Below are 17,499 nucleotides of genomic sequence, written 5' to 3' on the forward strand. Positions count from 1 at the left end.
GCAAATACTATAGAACAAAAATGGGTGCACGCATTACGCCTTTCGTCCAAAAGATCCTCCTGTGTTACTCATACAAGGCAACAAGGAAACTTAAAACTCAAAATGAAGCAACAATTCATGCCTCAAATGAAAGTTAACTTCTAAAACTCAAACAGCAATAAATAAATAAAATAAACTGAACTCATAAAACACAATAAATGAATAAAATGACATTGAGAAGGTGAAAATAAACAATAAATTAATTTCTTGCTGCAGGTGCGCAGCTATGTCCCGTGCCATGGAGCGCACCTGCCCCATGATGCCCTCCTGAGCCGCTGCTGTCCTCTCTGCCGCGACAGCGAGGCGGGTGGTGGATTCTTCAATCCTCCGCAGCACCTGGAATGAATAATCATGGTGGAACTGTTCGCATGAGTTGCTGATGACTCGCAACCAGCTCATGGCTGGAAGCTGCTGTTGTCAAGAATCGCAACGTGCACAACAATTCCCTCTCTGTTGAAGAGCCACTGGCCTGATGTCATCCTATGGCAGTGTCAAGCGTCGTGTACAAGCTATGCCCTCTTTGTTTGGACAGACAAAGACCTGCTGGAACTATTCTTCCGTCATCTACTCAAATGCATCTCTCACCACCAAACAGCCCTTTTCAGGGCTAACCAACCTTTTGCCCGGCGGTTGATCATTGGCAAGATACGATACCGAGCCCTCAATACGACGCATATTTCTTTGTTTACATCCCAAGTTGGTTTGTTTTTCAGATTCACGATTCACTTATGATAACAGAGCATAAAGAATACTTACGTCCTTCATGTAAAATGACACCAAAGGATCTACCAACCTGGAGCATCTCGTCGCCCTCTTTGAGGCTGCGGGCACATTGCGACGACATGGTCGGGAGGGTGTCCGCCCGTCGCGGTCGCTGTCCACGTGGTGGCCGTGCAGGACGCTGCAACACGGAAAGCATGCAGCATTTTCTACAGTTTCACTGCATTTTATGGTATGCATAAAAGTGGTTATGGCCATGTTATGGCTTATTGGGCTAGTTAAATAAAATACGAGAGCTTATTTTCTCTAACAGCTTGAGGATCAATAACTTACCAGGTGCAGCAGCCACCCTTACCGTGACTGATGTGCCGCGCGGTGGATCCTCTGCCACTGTAGAGTAAACACATTAAATGTTTACAAACTGCACACAGATTTGGTGATAATTAAAACACTCATTCCTCTGATGCTTAAGTGTCACTGTGCTCCTCATGCCCGCAGCCTCGTCCGTAGCTTCGACGACTTCTATAGCTGCAGTGCGAATGTCAGCCTGCTGGAAAGTGTCATGAGCATGTCCCTCCACTACGTGGCTATTCGTTACACTGCCTATGTTACAAGTTTTCGTACTACATATTTGCGGAAATATTCTGCAATTATTAAGTGCTTAATAATCCCATGTATTACTATTCTCGTGCAGTTCCCTGAAGGCATATTATTTCTGTGATGATCACTTAATCCCCCTTTTCCCAAAAGCGCAGCCAACTGAGATTCTAGTTGATTAACCTACCTGCTTATCCATTCTCTCCTGCGCTATTTGCCTGTTCACCAAAGTGTCGTGTTCCACTAAAGGTACCACTTACAGATAATGGCAAACTCTAAGTCGGCACCGTTCAGGAACCCATGCTATTATGGCGGCAGTGTGCTTACCTCTTGGTAGGGAAGGGTGGTGATGCCACGCAAGCGGACTGTCCCCGTCAGCTGCAGTACTCGGCCGTGGAAGACGGAAAAGCGACCCCCTCCAGTGCTTCTGAATATACACACCAATGTTGAAGGACAAATCGCCCAGACCATTCGACGGTCACTCACCTTTGCTCTTGGGCGATTGTGGTAGCGTCGTGGCGGGCCTCGAACACCTGTTTTCGCCACCACTCCTGCCACTGTTTCACCGTTTTTATGACAGGCCCTTCCTCGTTCAGCGCATGGGCCAGCTGCTGCCACGGCCGTCGCCAGTTGCCAACAGTGAAGCCTGGCCCCAGCTTGCTGGATCTTAAAGCCAGCTGGGGATGCTGCTCCATAAAAGTGAGAACCGTCTCCCGCTGGCCCTCGGAAACACGCGGTTCCTTGATGGGTGCGCAAGGTGTCAGGTTTTGCGCCATGGCTCTCCCATAGAATGAAGAACTTTGGCTTTCTGCACGCAACTGCTGGACTGAACCAACCACTTCAAAAGTTGCGCCGTTTGCTTGAAACGGGGTAGTGGCTAGCGCCACCAGTAAACGTTTCGCAAAGCTGCGACGCCACCTAGCACCATTTCAAGACATTAACCCCAATAATTTGTTTCAGTCATTCCGCATTCCAAATTGAATCTTTCAAAATCAACAACACATTTTGCTACTCAGTCATAATAGTAAAATCTTTCTCAAAATGTTAGAAACGCTTCTCAATATGTTATACGTTCCCCAAGCAGACGTCAAAAGCTTGATGCAGGCTTCCACTTCGCTCATTGGTTGTTTGCTTCCTCTCGTTCTCGCAAACATTGCGGACCGCCTATTTCGTGATGTAAAGAATGGACCGCCTCCGTTCGATTTTGGAACGCGTACAAGATCGCGCCACAAGTGTCCATAATGAGCGCTAACCTATGTCGTCGCCTCAAAAAGTTCTTACGCACACCATCACTCGAGCCGTATGCATCACCGACGGCGCCACTTTTGCCGTCAGGGTATGTGCACTGCTCGCATAGGAATTGCTGCCCGCCGAGTTGCAGTCCTGCTCACTGTGCTGACCAGTTCCCCTCATGACCTAATCTTCGGGCTCGACTTTCTGACGACGCATTCTGCCCTCATCGACTGTGCCACCGGTACGCTGTGCCTCAAGCTTCCTGTTCTTTCAGATGTTTGCCCCGAACACCCTCTGCACTACAGTGTTTGTTCACTTACCTCCAAAAGCCCTAACCTTCGTCGAATTCGCCTCAACGGCAACCGTGGCTGATGGCGACTATGTTGTCGCACATATTTGTGATGTCCTCCTGGTGCGCATTTCTATGCCACCCTTCGTTGTAACCCTTGCCGCTAATCGGATCGGTCTCCCCGTTATCAATTTTGGCTTGACGAAGCAAGCGTTACCTGAAGGCATAGCAGTGGCCACGCTCTGGTCAGTGACAGATGACCACGTCACTGCTTTTGCAGCCGACGTGTCTCCAGATCCTCATGATTATCCGCAGGATGACTTGAACCTCGATGGCCCATTACGTCCTATGGTCGCTCCGGACCTTGCACGTGACCAACCAGCCGCCCTATATCACTTTTTACTTTTCTCCCGCAATATATTTGACACTGACAATCGACCACTTGGTCAGACGCCCCTTGTTAAGCATCGGATAAACACTGGTGATGCGGCTCCCATTCACCACGGAAGAGCGGAAAGTTATTCAGCATGAAGTACACAAGATGCTCATCAGAGGCATTGTTGAGCCCTCGTTGAGTCCTTGGGCGTCGCTGGTTTTGCTCGTCAAAAAGAAAGATGGCACGTGACGTTTCCGAGTTGATTACCACCACCAAAACCGAATTACTAAAGAGGACGTTTACCCTTTACCACGAATCGATGACGCTCTTGATTGTCTTCGCGGTGCCAAATACTTTTCGTCCGTCTACCTTTGATCTGGCTATTGGCAGATTTCCGTCGATGAGCAAGACCAAGAACAGACCGCTTTCGTCACTGCAGATGGCCTCTACCAATTCAAGGTTATGCCGTTCGGTTTATGCAATGCCCCGCCACGTTCGAACGGATGATCGACTCTCTGTTTAAAGGTTTCAAATGGTCAATTTGCCTTTGTTACCTCGAGGACATCCTTGTATTCTCTCCTACATTTGAGACTCACCTTCAGCGCGTCGCAGCTGTCCTTGACGTCTTCCGCATCGCTGGGCTCCAGTTAAACTCATCGAAGTGCCACTGCGGGCGCCGACAGATTACAGTGCTAGGCAATCTCATTGATAGTGCCGGAGTACAACCCAACCCGGAGAAGGTTCAAGCGGTAACGGCTTTTCCTGTACCTCAGTCTGTCAAAGACGTCCATAGTATTGTGGGGCTCTGTTCTTATTTCCGACGGTTCGCGAAAGATTTTGCAGCAATCACTCGATCACTCGCTGAACTTCTGAAAAAAGACGTGCCTTTTACGTGGGGTTCCCCTCAGGCTGCTGCATTTTCATGCCTTATCACGATTCTCTCCAATCCACCAATCTTGGCCCACTTTGACCCGTACGCACCTACAGAGGTCCAAACCAATGCCAGTGGTTATGGGATCGGCACCGTCTTATCGCAACGCCAACACGGACACAACCGCGTTATAGCCTACGCTAGCCGGCTCCTCGCCCCTGCAGAGCGCAGCTGTTTGATTACTGAGCATGAATGTCCTGCTCTTGTCTGGGCTGTTTCAAAGTTCCGCCCATACTTATATGGCAAGCCCTTCTCAGTAATTACAGACTATCATGTGCTCTGTTGGCTTTTGTCGCTCAAGGATCCTACTGGCCGGCTCGGTCGTTGGGCCTTCTAACTACAAGAATATCCCTACACAGTGACTTACAAGTCGGGATGCCAACACCAGGACGCAGATTGCCTCTCTTGCTACACAGTCGAAGATGCGACCTCTACGTCTGATACTGTCACCGATGCCTGTGTTCTTTCTGTTTTTTCACTGCTCCATGTCGCCGACGAGCAGCGCTGTGAGCCGTCCTTGCGTATCATCATTGACCACCTGGAATCGTTACTTGCCGACAGTTTCCTTTGCTTATTTACACTTCAAGATGGCGCACCCTACCACCGCAATGTTAACCCCGACGGCCCTGCATTACTCCTTGTGATCCCTAAAGAGTAAACACCTTCGCTTGGCTGTTCTCCACGAACTTCACGACCTCCCCACTGCCGGTCACCTGGGTGTGTCACGTACCTACGACCGGATCCGCCAGCGCTTTTTTTGGCCAGGGCTTGCTCGCTCCGTTCGAAGATAGGTAGCTGCGTGTGAGAAATGTCAGCGACACAAGACACCATTGACGCTCCCTGCTGGCTACCTTCAACCACTCGACTTCCCGCGGAACCATTCTTTCGGGTTGGTTTGGACTTACTTGGCCCTTTTCCTCTTTCTACCTCTGAAACAGGTGGATCGCTGTGATTACGTCACGCGCTACGCCATCACACGTGCGCCTCCAACTAGCTGTGCCACAGGTGTCGCCCATTTTCTTCTACGCGACGTGATTTTATAACATGGAGCTCCGCAACAACTTCTCACAGACCGTGGCTGGACATTCCTATCAAAAGTTATCCCGGACATCCTGCACTCCTGTGCCACGAGGCACAAGCTACCCACATTATACCATCCGCAAACAAATGGCCTCACGGACCATCTCAATCACACTCTCACAGACATGCTCGCGAAATATGTATCTTCAGACCACATTGACTGGGACCTCACTCTACCGTTTGTCACATTTGCTTATAATTCCTCGCGCACGACACCGCCGGTTATTTCCCATTTTTCCTTCTGTTCGGCCGAGAACCAGCACTGCCCCTCGACACAACTCTACCTGTTCAAGCGGCATCGACCAATGAATATGCACTTGACACCATCGCCCACTGTGCCCACGCAAGGGAAATTGCCCGTGACTGCCTTCCGAAATCCCAAGAGAGTGAAAGGCGTTAGTACAACCGGTGACACCGAGATGTGCACTTCCCGCCTATTTCTTTGGTGCTTCTATGGTCTCCGTTGCGTCAGGTCGGCCTGTCAGAAAAACTGCTGTCTCGTTACACAGACCCATACCGAGTGCTTCATGCCGTGACTCCTGTCACCTACGAGATCGCCCCTGACGCCCTATCTGCTTTCCAGTCCAGTGATATCGTGCGCGTTACATGACTGAAGCAGTATCACCCTCCCAGTGATGACATTTAGACGCTCCGGGACGTCGCTTCTGCTGCTGGGGGATTATGCTACACGCGTGTGGTGTTGGATTGTTTGAACGAGGTGAGTGGGCGCCATTACCCGAGAAAAGAGGAGGAAGAACGAACTGGGTTCGCACTATGAATCTAACCAGTCAGCGCTGCAACTGCTGTTGTAAATATAACGTGTAAATAGTTGCTCGTCTTACTGACTTGTCCTTGGCGTAACAATATTATGGTAAGCAATAGGAGGATGCTCACACTGCCACCTTCAAATACTTTTTTGGCTAGCTGAGAACACTTATTGGGAATAAAATTTGCGGTTCCATGCAGTCAAGAGAAGACAAACCAGACAAGACAAAAATATCAAGTGGACATGCATGTTTGATCTCCCGTGGAATCGCCTCCATGTCTTTCTCGTTACACATTCTGTTCACGAGACAATCTGACTTTGGTGTGTAAGCTTGAAAGTTGTGTTTAGCACCTATTTATTTATTTATTTATTTATTTAAATGCTCTCAATGCCATTGTGGCATTACAGAGAGGAGTGGTGTTACATGTTCAGAATGGCAGTCTTGAATGACGCATGCTCAGGGTTGCTGGCGATGGAGGCAGAGAGGTGATTCCATTCTGATGATGTCTTTGGCACGTAGGAATGGAAGTACATGTTGGTCTGACAGAACAGCACTTGTACTTTGAAGTTATGGTTGACGCAGGATGAAAAATAACAAGGTGGCGAGAACAATGTGCATTTCTGTTCAGGATTCGTAAAGAAGATTTTATGAAAGAGACATAGGCGGGCCTGCTTCCTTTTGACAGAGAGGTTAGGAAGGTCTAGAGAAATCTTTATTAAAGTAATACTGGCGGTGCGAGAATAATTAGAAACAATGAACCGAGCTGAACGATTTTGGTTGGCTTCTAGTGTGTTTACAAGTGTAGAGGAGTGAGGATTCAAGATTGAAGAAGCGCACTTGAGTTTTGACCCGACTAAAGTTTTATCAAGAAGTTTTAAGGAAATAGGAGCCAAAGCAAAGTTACGTTGCAAAAAACCAAGAGTGCGATTTGCATTGTTAATGACGTAGTTAACGTCAGTATCCGTGATAAATTGTTATCTATGCGGACACCTAGGTATCGAAGTATTGACACGTAACAAATGAAAATTAGTAATGGAATAAACAGCGATGGTACAGTCGGCAGTTCTTTGGGAAATCCTCATTATTCTGCATTTGTTAACATTCAATTTCATGGACCCGAGTGAACACCAAGAACTAATGCTGTCAAGATCAGATTGAAGGTGAGAATCATAAGAGTTAGATATTACGCAGTGGAGGACACAATCATTCGCGAAAGCCTGATTGTTTATGTAATGCAGGTGGGAAGGTCGTTAATGTAAATTAGAAACAGTACAGGTCCGAGGATGGAGCCTTGTGGTACACCAGATGTGACGGAACAATTGCGCGAGTTATGGCCGTTAGCTGTTACATGCTGGGTTTTGTTAGATAAGAAGCATTTAATCCACTGCAATAAATTCAAGTCAATATTTAGCAGACTTGGTTTTTGCAAAAGCAAATGGTGAGTGTGATTGTCATTATGTGATTGATTGTGATTGTCAGCCAGCAACAGAGACACTGAACTATATGGCGCGGGTCTTTGTTGTCTTCTCCGAAGTGCCATGGAAAAGCACAGGAGTGCGTCTGCTTCACTAGAACTGTTACAGAAGGTTCGTAGGCTTTGTTCTGACGTGCGTTGGCAGCGCACACTTTCGGTGGCTTGTAGCAATGCAAGCTCAAAGCAAACGCCTATCTGCTCCGGCGAGCTGACTGGAGACGCAAAGAGAGGTGGCATACCAACAAGGTTGAATTTCTGCTAACCTCACTTGAATCTTTTCTGCTCGCGACCAATCCAAGTTTCCTAGCTCTCCCTGAGACGTGGCTAAACAACAATTTGAAAGATTTTGAAATAGCTATAGCAAACTACAGTCATACGTAAAGAAAGGCCAACATGTGGTGGTGGGGCGGCTATACTGACAAAAAACAAAATCCCTTTCACCATGCTTTCTTATGTCGAGGGTGTTGAAGCGATTTCTTGCCGATTACTTTACCCTTCCCACCCCATCATTGTTGGATGTGTCTATCGTAGCCCATCATCAAATATCCCTTAACATCCTTACACATGTACGTGCTTCGCCATCTACAAGGGACAAGCTTAATATTACTAGGTGACTTCAATCTACCTGATATCGACTGGTGCGCTATGATGTAACGCTCAAAATTGCCTGACATAATTTTCATATAATATTGTCTTTTAACCTCACTCAAATAATAGATCAACCTACTGGCATACAAGGTTCTAGCTCTGCTTTACTAGATTTAGTATTTCTAAGTGACCACTTCGATGTAAGTTTAACAAAAGCTCTTCTTCTTGACGAATTGACAGACCACAAAATATCACTCTACAGTATCCCATCAGAGTACAAAACTACTGCCCATAAAACCACATCTACCTATTTCAATTTCAACTCCGCTGATGACACCAGCATATTGGATCACCTAAGTTTTGAAATTTCCTCCATCAAGGACCTAGCAGATGACATAAACGCGGACATTGAAACACTGTGGCAGCAATTCAAAGTAATTACATCTTTTTGCATCCGTAACTTCGTGCCGATAAAAACAAGGAAAACAAACAAACAGAACCTGTGGATTAATCGGGATATAATTCACGTGAAACGAAAAGTAAAACGCCTCAGAAAATTGCATAAAAAACATCCAAACCAGGTTACCAGTACCACTCTCAACGAAACACTCAAAATCTTAAAATCTAAAATGAAGAAGGCCAAGGATACTTACCTTAAATATTCCGGCCTTACCAACTTTCTGAGAAAGTTTTGGAGCTACCTAAACCAAAAAAATAATTGCACCAGCACACTAACACCGAAAGAAAGTAAAGACAGAGCAAACTCATTAAACTCCTGTTTTAAATCAGTCTGCACTACCGATGGCCAAAGCACAGCAGACATTTCGACAACCTGCAGCAGTATAAATGAGCCAATCACAGTAGATGAGGCAGGAATACTTATCCTACTACTAAACTTGGATCCAAAAAGAAGAAACTGGACCTGACAATATTTCAAATCATTTCTTAACGCGATACGCAGAATTGGTAGCTAAATGTTTGTGTCTCATGTTCAGTAAATCTTTACTAACCTGCTCCCGTTCTACTGACTGGAAAAAAGCTTAAGATAATTCCTGTGTATAAATCGGGTAACGAAGCTGGTGCCTGTAACTATCGACCCATCTCGTTAGCTAGCATGGTATGTAAAATTCTTGAACATATCATCCTCAAACACATTACTCTGTACCTTGAGAAAAACATGTTTTGTCATCTTTTCAACACAGATTGTGCCGAGGGCTATCTACAGTCACCCAACTAATAGAATTTATCCATGACCTACCTTCAAGTATTGATCACCAAAAGCAAATAGATCTAATCCTACTTGACTTCTATGAAGCATTCGATAGAATATCCCATCCAAAAATGATTATGAAGCTTAAGTTGGCAATAGGCAACGGACCAATTACAAGATGGGTTAAAAACTACCTCTCTAACGGGACTCAGTTTGTAGAAGTGAATCATGAGTATTCAGGAATTGCCACGGTTACCTCCGATGTTCCACGAGGTAGTGTCCTTGCCCAAATCTTATTTTTAATATTCATTAATGATCTGCCTGGTATTGTGAGTACTAACATAAGGCTACTTGCTGACGATTGCATAATTTATAAAGAAATCAACTCACCCGAGGATCACAATATACTGAATCATGCGCTAAAATTAATAGCAGGCTGGTGTTGCAACTGGCAAATGAGTCTTAATGTAAGCAAATCAGCCGTCACGCATATTGCTAGAAATCAGAACGTCTCGATATACCCTTACACAGTTGGCAGCACTCCAATGACAACAGTTAAAGAATATAAATATCTTGGCCTAATAATATCAGACAATGTCAGGTGGGACTCTCATGTTAAACCTGTAACATCTAAAGCTTTAAAAAGACTTTTCTTCCTCCGAAGGCGCCTCCATCAAAGTACACCAGAAATTAAACTACTTGCCTATACCACATTCGTTAGATCTATCCTAGAATATGCAAATTTGTCCAGGTTTCCACATACTAATAAAGTAATAACAATGCTAGAAAGAGCGCAGAGAAAGGCAATCAGATTTATTTACAATGAGTACAACCTAACTGCCTCTCCATCCCAACAAATTAACAGAGCCGGATCATTCACTTTACAAAATCGTGCCAAACATGCTTGTCTGAAAGTAATCTACCACTACTACACAATAAATTATTTATAGATAGCTCCCACTACTTGACTAAATCTGAAACTAGGCAAACACGTCATAATCACCTCCGATCATCACAAGAATACTGTTTTAGCACCGACTGTTTTAGATTTTAATTCTTTCCACTCGCAAGCTAGAAATGGAACCACTTACTTTCACATATTATCCTCAGTCCATCACTAGAAGCATTTTTACAATCTTATGAGATTCACCTACATGCCTCGCAGACATGACTTGTCCACCTTATTCCATTGTGTTGCAAATACCAATAAAAAGCTTGTTAATTGTTGTTTATAGTTTCCTTAAATAATTATCTTCTCTGTAAAAATTGTATAATGCACAAAAAAATATGTAACCTAATGCACTTTGTACCACCCCTTGTATTTCTGCATATTGATGATGTACTCTTGATGACTAATATTGCATGTTCTCCATGAACAACAACATTGTAATACTTTCACCACTTCACAAGAAATTAGTCCGCCTGTGTACTCACTCTTCGATTTGTATTTTTTGTATTGTACGTTTCTTTCCCTCCCTGCAATAATCCCCTCTTGAGATTGGCAATATGTTTAAATAAATAAATAAATAATAAATAAAAATGCGACGTCACGGCCTCTCATATTGTGTTTTTTTTTCTCCACATGTGGGTGCTCAGAAGAGCCCCAAGTGTTCAGGATAACCAACGATTTAGAACACAGAAGGCAAAGCAGCCAAAGTTCCCGAAGCCTGCCTCCAATTTGAAAAGGTGTCTCCCCACTGTTAGCGACATTCGAATGAGAGAAGGTGCTCTTTGCAACACCTGACCTCTTTCAATTTGCACTGAGCAAGCTCGGAATGCCTATCACAACCATTTTTTTTTTTTGAGCAGCCAGTCAGCTTCGAAAGCATTGGCTTCCTCCATGCACAACGAGCCATTGTATGTCACATGAAGATGCTCCCTACAGTCCAGACATATCAGATGTGTCTTTTGGAACACTCAAATTTGCCTGCAGCCAACATTGTCACCCCAACTGGCTGCTGAACTACGTAACTCAACAAAGGATTGAATCATACCAACTCAAATGTATGAATTCATACAAGCTGGGAACATCAGAGTTGTACATATGATACAGAAAAGCCCTCCAGCTACTCGCCGTGGTTGCTTAGTGGCTATGGTGTTGGGCGGCTAAGCACGAGGTTGCGGGACTGAATTCCGGCGAGGCAGCCGCATTTCAATGGGGGCGAAATGTGAAAACACCCATGTACTTAGATGTAGGTGCATGTTAAAGAACCCTATGTGGTCCGAATTTCCAGAGTCTCCCACTACAACGTGCCTCATAATCAGATCGAGGTTTTGGCACATAAAACCACATACTTTGTTAAAAATTTTTTTACCCTCCAGCTGAGTTTGCAAAGATAATATTGCTGAACTTCAGAAATTATTTGCTGTCAACCAAATGAAAAAACAAACACAGCACTCATCGCTTTCAATATACCATCACTTTTATGCACAGTTCCCGTCCAAAGTGTCATAATGGGGGTCCATCTCTATAAACCACAACCTGTCATCATCACTACGTGTCACTGTATAGGCCACAGTGAAGGCATCGGCCCAAACTTTGCCACAACAAAATATGATGTGTGGTTTTATAAAGAATGAACATTACTACTCCATAACTATGACTTCATGTGTGAATTATAGAGGTGTACACATGGTAACAAATTTCACATGTACAGGCCACAAACAGGCCAAAATAGAACTTGTAAAATAAGGAACATGCTCAAACTGGATACGAATAGGTTCAGCTTTCGAGGACTGCCTTGGTGCCATTTTTTCCCACAAATGCTTTCTTGGAATTCAAAGCCAGCAAATGCATCCATCTAAATTTTCGCTCGCTCAAGCTAAGAGAGACCAAATCCAGAACTTGCAACCAGCCCAAACTGTGCGGATACTGCCAAAGTTGAAAGCATCGCTCACTGAGACCATCATGGAAGAGTTATTTCTCATACTGCAAGAGCAACTTGCAAAACAAATACACAACAGATTGGGCAAGTGATAAATCAGCAAATACTTCCACAGCTTAGACATCTCACAGGGGTATACGTCACTGTGTCTACAATGATGACGCTGCTGCCTAGCATCCTTAGTGCTACCCTTCAAACTCCCCATCAGCTTACTCCTCTACCTACTAAATGACAATCATGATTAACTTGCTACCCTCTTAAAACGTGAGTTTGACTTAGAACTGTCATGAGTTATGCTCCCCAGAACCAGAAATTTTACAGCGAAGCTGTCAGCCTCTCGGTGGTCGCCATTTTTTGTGTCCGTCTGTGAGCAGAGAAACCATCATCAGCAATGGCTCATACCCCCTAAGCAAGCAAAAATGCAATGGCTCGTCTCCCTTGTAATGCAGAGGCTACAAGCACTCAGCAAAGTGAAGCGAACAGTGCATAGCTTCATTGGACTCATACGTACAATTAAGTACAGAACAGCTTACATTTCAATAAATAACAAGCTCAAGACAAGTGTCTATCATCGTCAGCAAAGGCTCATACCCCGGTAAGCAATGGCTCATACCACTGTAAGGCAGAGGCCACAAGTGCTCAGCAAAGTGAAGCGAATAGTGCATACATTCATTGGAATCACCCATACAACACACAGAATGGCATACATTTAAATGAAGAACAAGCTCAAAACAAGCATCCAAACCATAAATTAAACATTGCATACGCCCCTCAGCAGTTGTAGTGGTGGTTTTGCAACAGCTTATCTGGACATCCACTTTTGCAGGGCCAGGATGGCGAGTCAGTTTTTTATGGACCTCCAGCAAACCTGTCCCATAGCCCTTGAAGAAACCAATGACTCTGGCTGGTCTACATCGATCATCACAATCTGAGGCAGAAGGCAAAAGAGCCCCGATAAGGGGTCTCGCATAATACCCATCATACTAATGGGGCACACAGCGCACTGCAGACAGTAGTGCATTTGTCACTCAAGCACAATGAGAAACAGCTTTAACAAGAGAGAGGGAGAGAAAGGTAAAAGTAAAAGAACAAATGCAGGGATGTTAACCAGAACAAAAAATCCACTTTGCTACCAAACATAGGGGATGCGGAAGCGGAAACGTACAGAGGAAAGAAAGATAGACCGAGAGACATGTGTGTATGATCACAGTCAGTCACAATCACTACAAATGACTACAGCACACATTGTCCTTAAGAATTGCAACAATGCTTTCATGGCCATGACCACGTATCAGGCCAACATATTAAAACAATTTCTTTTGACACTGACAAGGGTCTCCTCGTGGCCCCAGTTTTTACAGACTGTGTTGTAATCCATGCTAATACGGTCCAGGCAAAATATTTTGTTAAGGCTATCATTACAGCCATGGCTGCTGGAAATTCAGCAGACAATTCTGGGAGATGAGCTCAGCACTCTCACTAGTACCAAAACTTATTTGTGACTCTTCAAGTACATCCCACCTGAACAATTGGAGCTACTTCATGTGCCACTGACAACTTGTCTTGAAAAGCCTAAACGGGCTGGTATAGATGTCGAAGTGTAATTATTCATTTAAAGGGACACAAAAGTGAAACTTTAAGTGATTTGAAAACTTTATTTTTATTAACTTTGTAATGATAGTTTGATTAGTAAAGGAGAAAATAAAGTGCAAAGTTCAATTTCCGGAATTTACTTTATTTCCTGTAATCCTACTAATCCCCAGCAGATGCCATCAAAATCAATGACATCATGGTGAGATGGTGTTGGAACTTCAAGGCAGCGTTGCAACCCGTTTTTCGCTATTCCTGTCTTACCAAGCCTCACCTCGTGGTGGGAGTGGCTCTTTTTTGGTATTTTAGATTGTTGTTTTACTAATACAGGTGAAATCCTTCTTGTCTTTTGTTTTTCTTTAAATCCCTGCTTTATAGTTTCTGGCTATTTCACTTGCCTGACTTACGTTTTGTCGCAAACCACTTTTGACTTGAGCCAATGCGGGTTGTAAGGTGATAGCATTATACAACACACTCACTGGCATTTATTGATGGTGTCGATGCAAAATACAGTGAGCTGATCATGGAGGCAGCGTAATCGGAGATGTTAGAAGCGCTAGCACTTATTTTTCTTTTCCTATGTAAGCAGAGTTTGTACAACTCCTTGAAAATCTTTGAATTTGAAAAATCGATTTAAGGGCCCTTAGATCTCCTTGAAATCAAATGTGTTTCTCGAATTCCTTGAAAACTGTGGTCGTGGACGATTTTTGAACATTCAAGTAACAAACTCCATCAGCGCCATGCCATGGACATGCACTGTCTATCGGGAAATTATCACAGATATTTTCTTTTCAGAGTGCCGCAAAGCGATGATACGTGTCGTGTCCACAGCCACCAGCAAAAGGCCTGTTAATGCGATTAGCATTCTTATAGGATACTTCACGCACCTTCCGGTGCCTAACTATGGGTGGCAAATGGAAAAATTGTTGGTAAGTAAGCAGACAATTCTAGTGTTCTATACATTCAAACTGAGGAAGATCTGCTGAAGATCTGCTAACTTTCACAGTGATGGCTATGTATCAATTACTACAAGATAGCAACAACTGTAACTCTTTTTGTATGCTGATACAGTACAACGTGGACAGTTCGCTCCTTCTTTGCTCTCTTTTGCTGCTTCCTCTCTTTGCTCCTTCCTAGCTGTTAATTCTTCTCTGTACGATTTCATAGCTGTTTCTGAGACTTGGCTGAAACCAGGCAAAGTTCAATATATCCCAGACTATTCATTCTTTTCTATGCCTCCGCAGTCTTGTGCTTGAGGCAGTGGTGTTGGTCTATTCACGTTGACTTACTTAAAAATGACAGCAATGAATACTTTCTCCTTATTAGCTCTTATGGTTTTCATTACGAGTCCCATTACGAGTCCCACCAGGGTCATTGCTCCTTCATCAATATCAATCGACCATATAGTTCTGTGCGATTTCAACACAATGTGCATTTTCCCCCAACTGGTGTTAAAAAAGCTTTCAATACTGTTCATCACGGTATACCACTTAAGAAATTAGAACGTCGTAGCTTCGGTGGGGGATGCCTTAAATTTTTTCGAAGCTACCTTACGGACAGACAACAAACAGTTTGGTTTTTCAATACTAATTCAGATTTTTTCCCACTTACCTTAGGTGTCCCCAAAAATCAGTGTTGGGACCTATTTTATTTTCATTGTACGCAAATGACCTTCCATTAATGCTAAATATATTTTCACTCCTGTCATGTATGTAAATGACACTGCTCTCATTCATGCACATCGATTCATGGACAACACTTTCCGTGCAGCTTACAAAGAAATGAAGCTAAATTGTGATTGGTTCCATGTCAGTAAACTGCTCTTAGACATTAAGAAGGCAAAATGTATGGTGATTCATTGTTCCCATAAAGATAGCTATATCATTGAACTTTTGTGTGCCTCAGGCTGAAGGAGAACCTATAGAAAGAGTCAGTAACCTAATATATTTAGGTGTTGTATTAGATTGTCACTTCAACTGGAAAATACATATTGACTGTCTGTGCAAAAAGCTCGGCACGGTCTGCTTTACAGTTTTCAAATGTTGCCATTTCTTTGATGTTGCAACATTGAGAACAATCTATTTTGCCCTATTTCATTGTCAACCATCTTATTGTACAGAATCTTGGGGTCATACACATGGTTCTTACATAAAACCACTTGTAGTCCTACAAAAACGTGCAACCCATTACATGTCAAACTCAAATTATGTGACCTCTACTAAACCCCTCTTTTCTAAAATACCAAATCATGTCCCTACAGCTGTTAATAAATTACAAAACTACAATGATGGTGCCTATATCTCGTTAACTAGCAATGTCCCCTTTCACTGCTCAGTTTTTATGCCCTGTCATTTCGAAACAAGAGGCTATGAATGTAGTAACTGCTTGAAGCCACTAGTAAAAAATGTGCATGGAAAAAAATTGCCTTCTAGTGTTGGTTGTTCTCTCTGGGACAATCTTCGTGTTCGGCTAAAGCAACATAAATCTTTTCTTGCGATGCTTAAACATTATTGCAAAAAACTTATTAGTTGTTGAAACCCTTTTGTATGCTAATATGCATAAAGGTGGCCCCTGCCTGTATGCTTATGCATGCTTCTATTTCTGCATGGGCCCTTACTAGCATGGTGCTAAGGATCCAGATGCTTCTCAACATGTTTATTTAATTGTTGACCTTACTTTGTCTAATAAAAATTCAAATTCAGATCTATCTATCCCTCTTTCCCTCTGTTTTCACACCAACTTATGTCACTGGGTAGTCTATGGTCTAATTGGTACAGCATCCGGCTGCTGTTCTGAGAGAACCAAGTTCGAAACTGACCATCGTACCAACTTGGGTTCAATGACCCTCTATGTTGCCACTTTGGCTCATTATGCATGTGGCACTGGGCATGTGAGCATGTGGCACTGGGAAGGCACCATTCCTTAAAGCCAAAAAAAATTTTTAAGCATTTCTGTGGTACTGAGTGGAATCGAACTTGCATCATATATATATTATTCAAAAGACAATGCGTTCACATACACACCACGCATGGACTTCACGGCAATGCTGGTAGATGGCGCAGCATGTTTCGTGGGAAGCACCAGACAGGATCCCCGTTGCATGCATGACTCATAGATGACATTTTTGGTGCTGGCAATACGATGTGTCGCTACACTGCTTCAGTGCGCATTGCATTAACATCGACATTAACAGGGAGATGAGTCTGGCCGAAATCCTTAAATTTACCATTGCCACTATGGGGCCAGACAAAGCCAGATCAAGCGACCAAGAATTATCACTGTTTTTTTTATTTTGTTAATTGGTTTGGTTGGTTCACAGTGCAGTCATCACCGCTCCAGTTTTAAAGCCCCAGACTTTGTAAATGCGTGGTGGAAAATAAGCTTCAGCAATTTACCCTTAGCCCGACAAGTATCTTTGGTTGAAGCCTTAGACTACTAGCCATCAACTGAACTATGTGTCCAACTCAGCAGCTGCTTGGCTGCAAGAAATTGCAGCTGAGACAAGAAGGAGATTTCACTATTTTCCAGTGTATGTATGAATAAGATTTGTTTTCCCCTTCCTTGAGTTTAGGCCTTTGGCATCCCTGAAATTGTTGATTAGCCCCTTGAATTCTCATTGGGATGTCATGTATGAACCCTGTGCAAGGTTCTTTTCTTGCCTGTACAACTATGTACATATATCGTGCATATGTTACTGTATTGCATCTACAGTGTGCCTTA

The 17,499-nt window shown here is 43.7% G+C and overlaps 1 protein-coding gene across 3 annotated transcripts; it reads right to left on the reverse strand.

Annotated features, from left to right (window-relative positions):
- Positions 1-216: 216 nt before the first annotated feature.
- LOC140214222 (uncharacterized) lies at positions 217-2,635 on the reverse strand. Of its 3 annotated transcripts, none has more exons than XR_011891146.1 (3): positions 1,843-2,635; positions 1,093-1,783; positions 861-940 (listed from the first exon to the last, which is right to left on the reverse strand). XR_011891146.1 is itself a non-coding variant. In XM_072285576.1 (2 exons), exons 1-2 carry the CDS (start codon positions 2,130-2,132, stop codon positions 1,663-1,665), a joined length of 411 nt encoding a protein of 136 aa, XP_072141677.1. In that variant the 5' UTR covers positions 2,133-2,635; the 3' UTR covers positions 217-1,662. The 3 variants fall into 3 exon arrangements, 1 of the variants encoding a protein (XP_072141677.1); XR_011891147.1 differs by having other exon boundaries at positions 865-940; positions 1,115-1,783; XM_072285576.1 differs by having other exon boundaries at positions 217-1,783.
- Positions 2,636-17,499: the final 14,864 nt, after the last annotated feature.

Source organism: Dermacentor andersoni, chromosome 11 (genome assembly GCF_023375885.2).
Source record: "Dermacentor andersoni chromosome 11, qqDerAnde1_hic_scaffold, whole genome shotgun sequence".
Taxonomy (NCBI): domain Eukaryota; kingdom Metazoa; phylum Arthropoda; class Arachnida; order Ixodida; family Ixodidae; genus Dermacentor; species Dermacentor andersoni.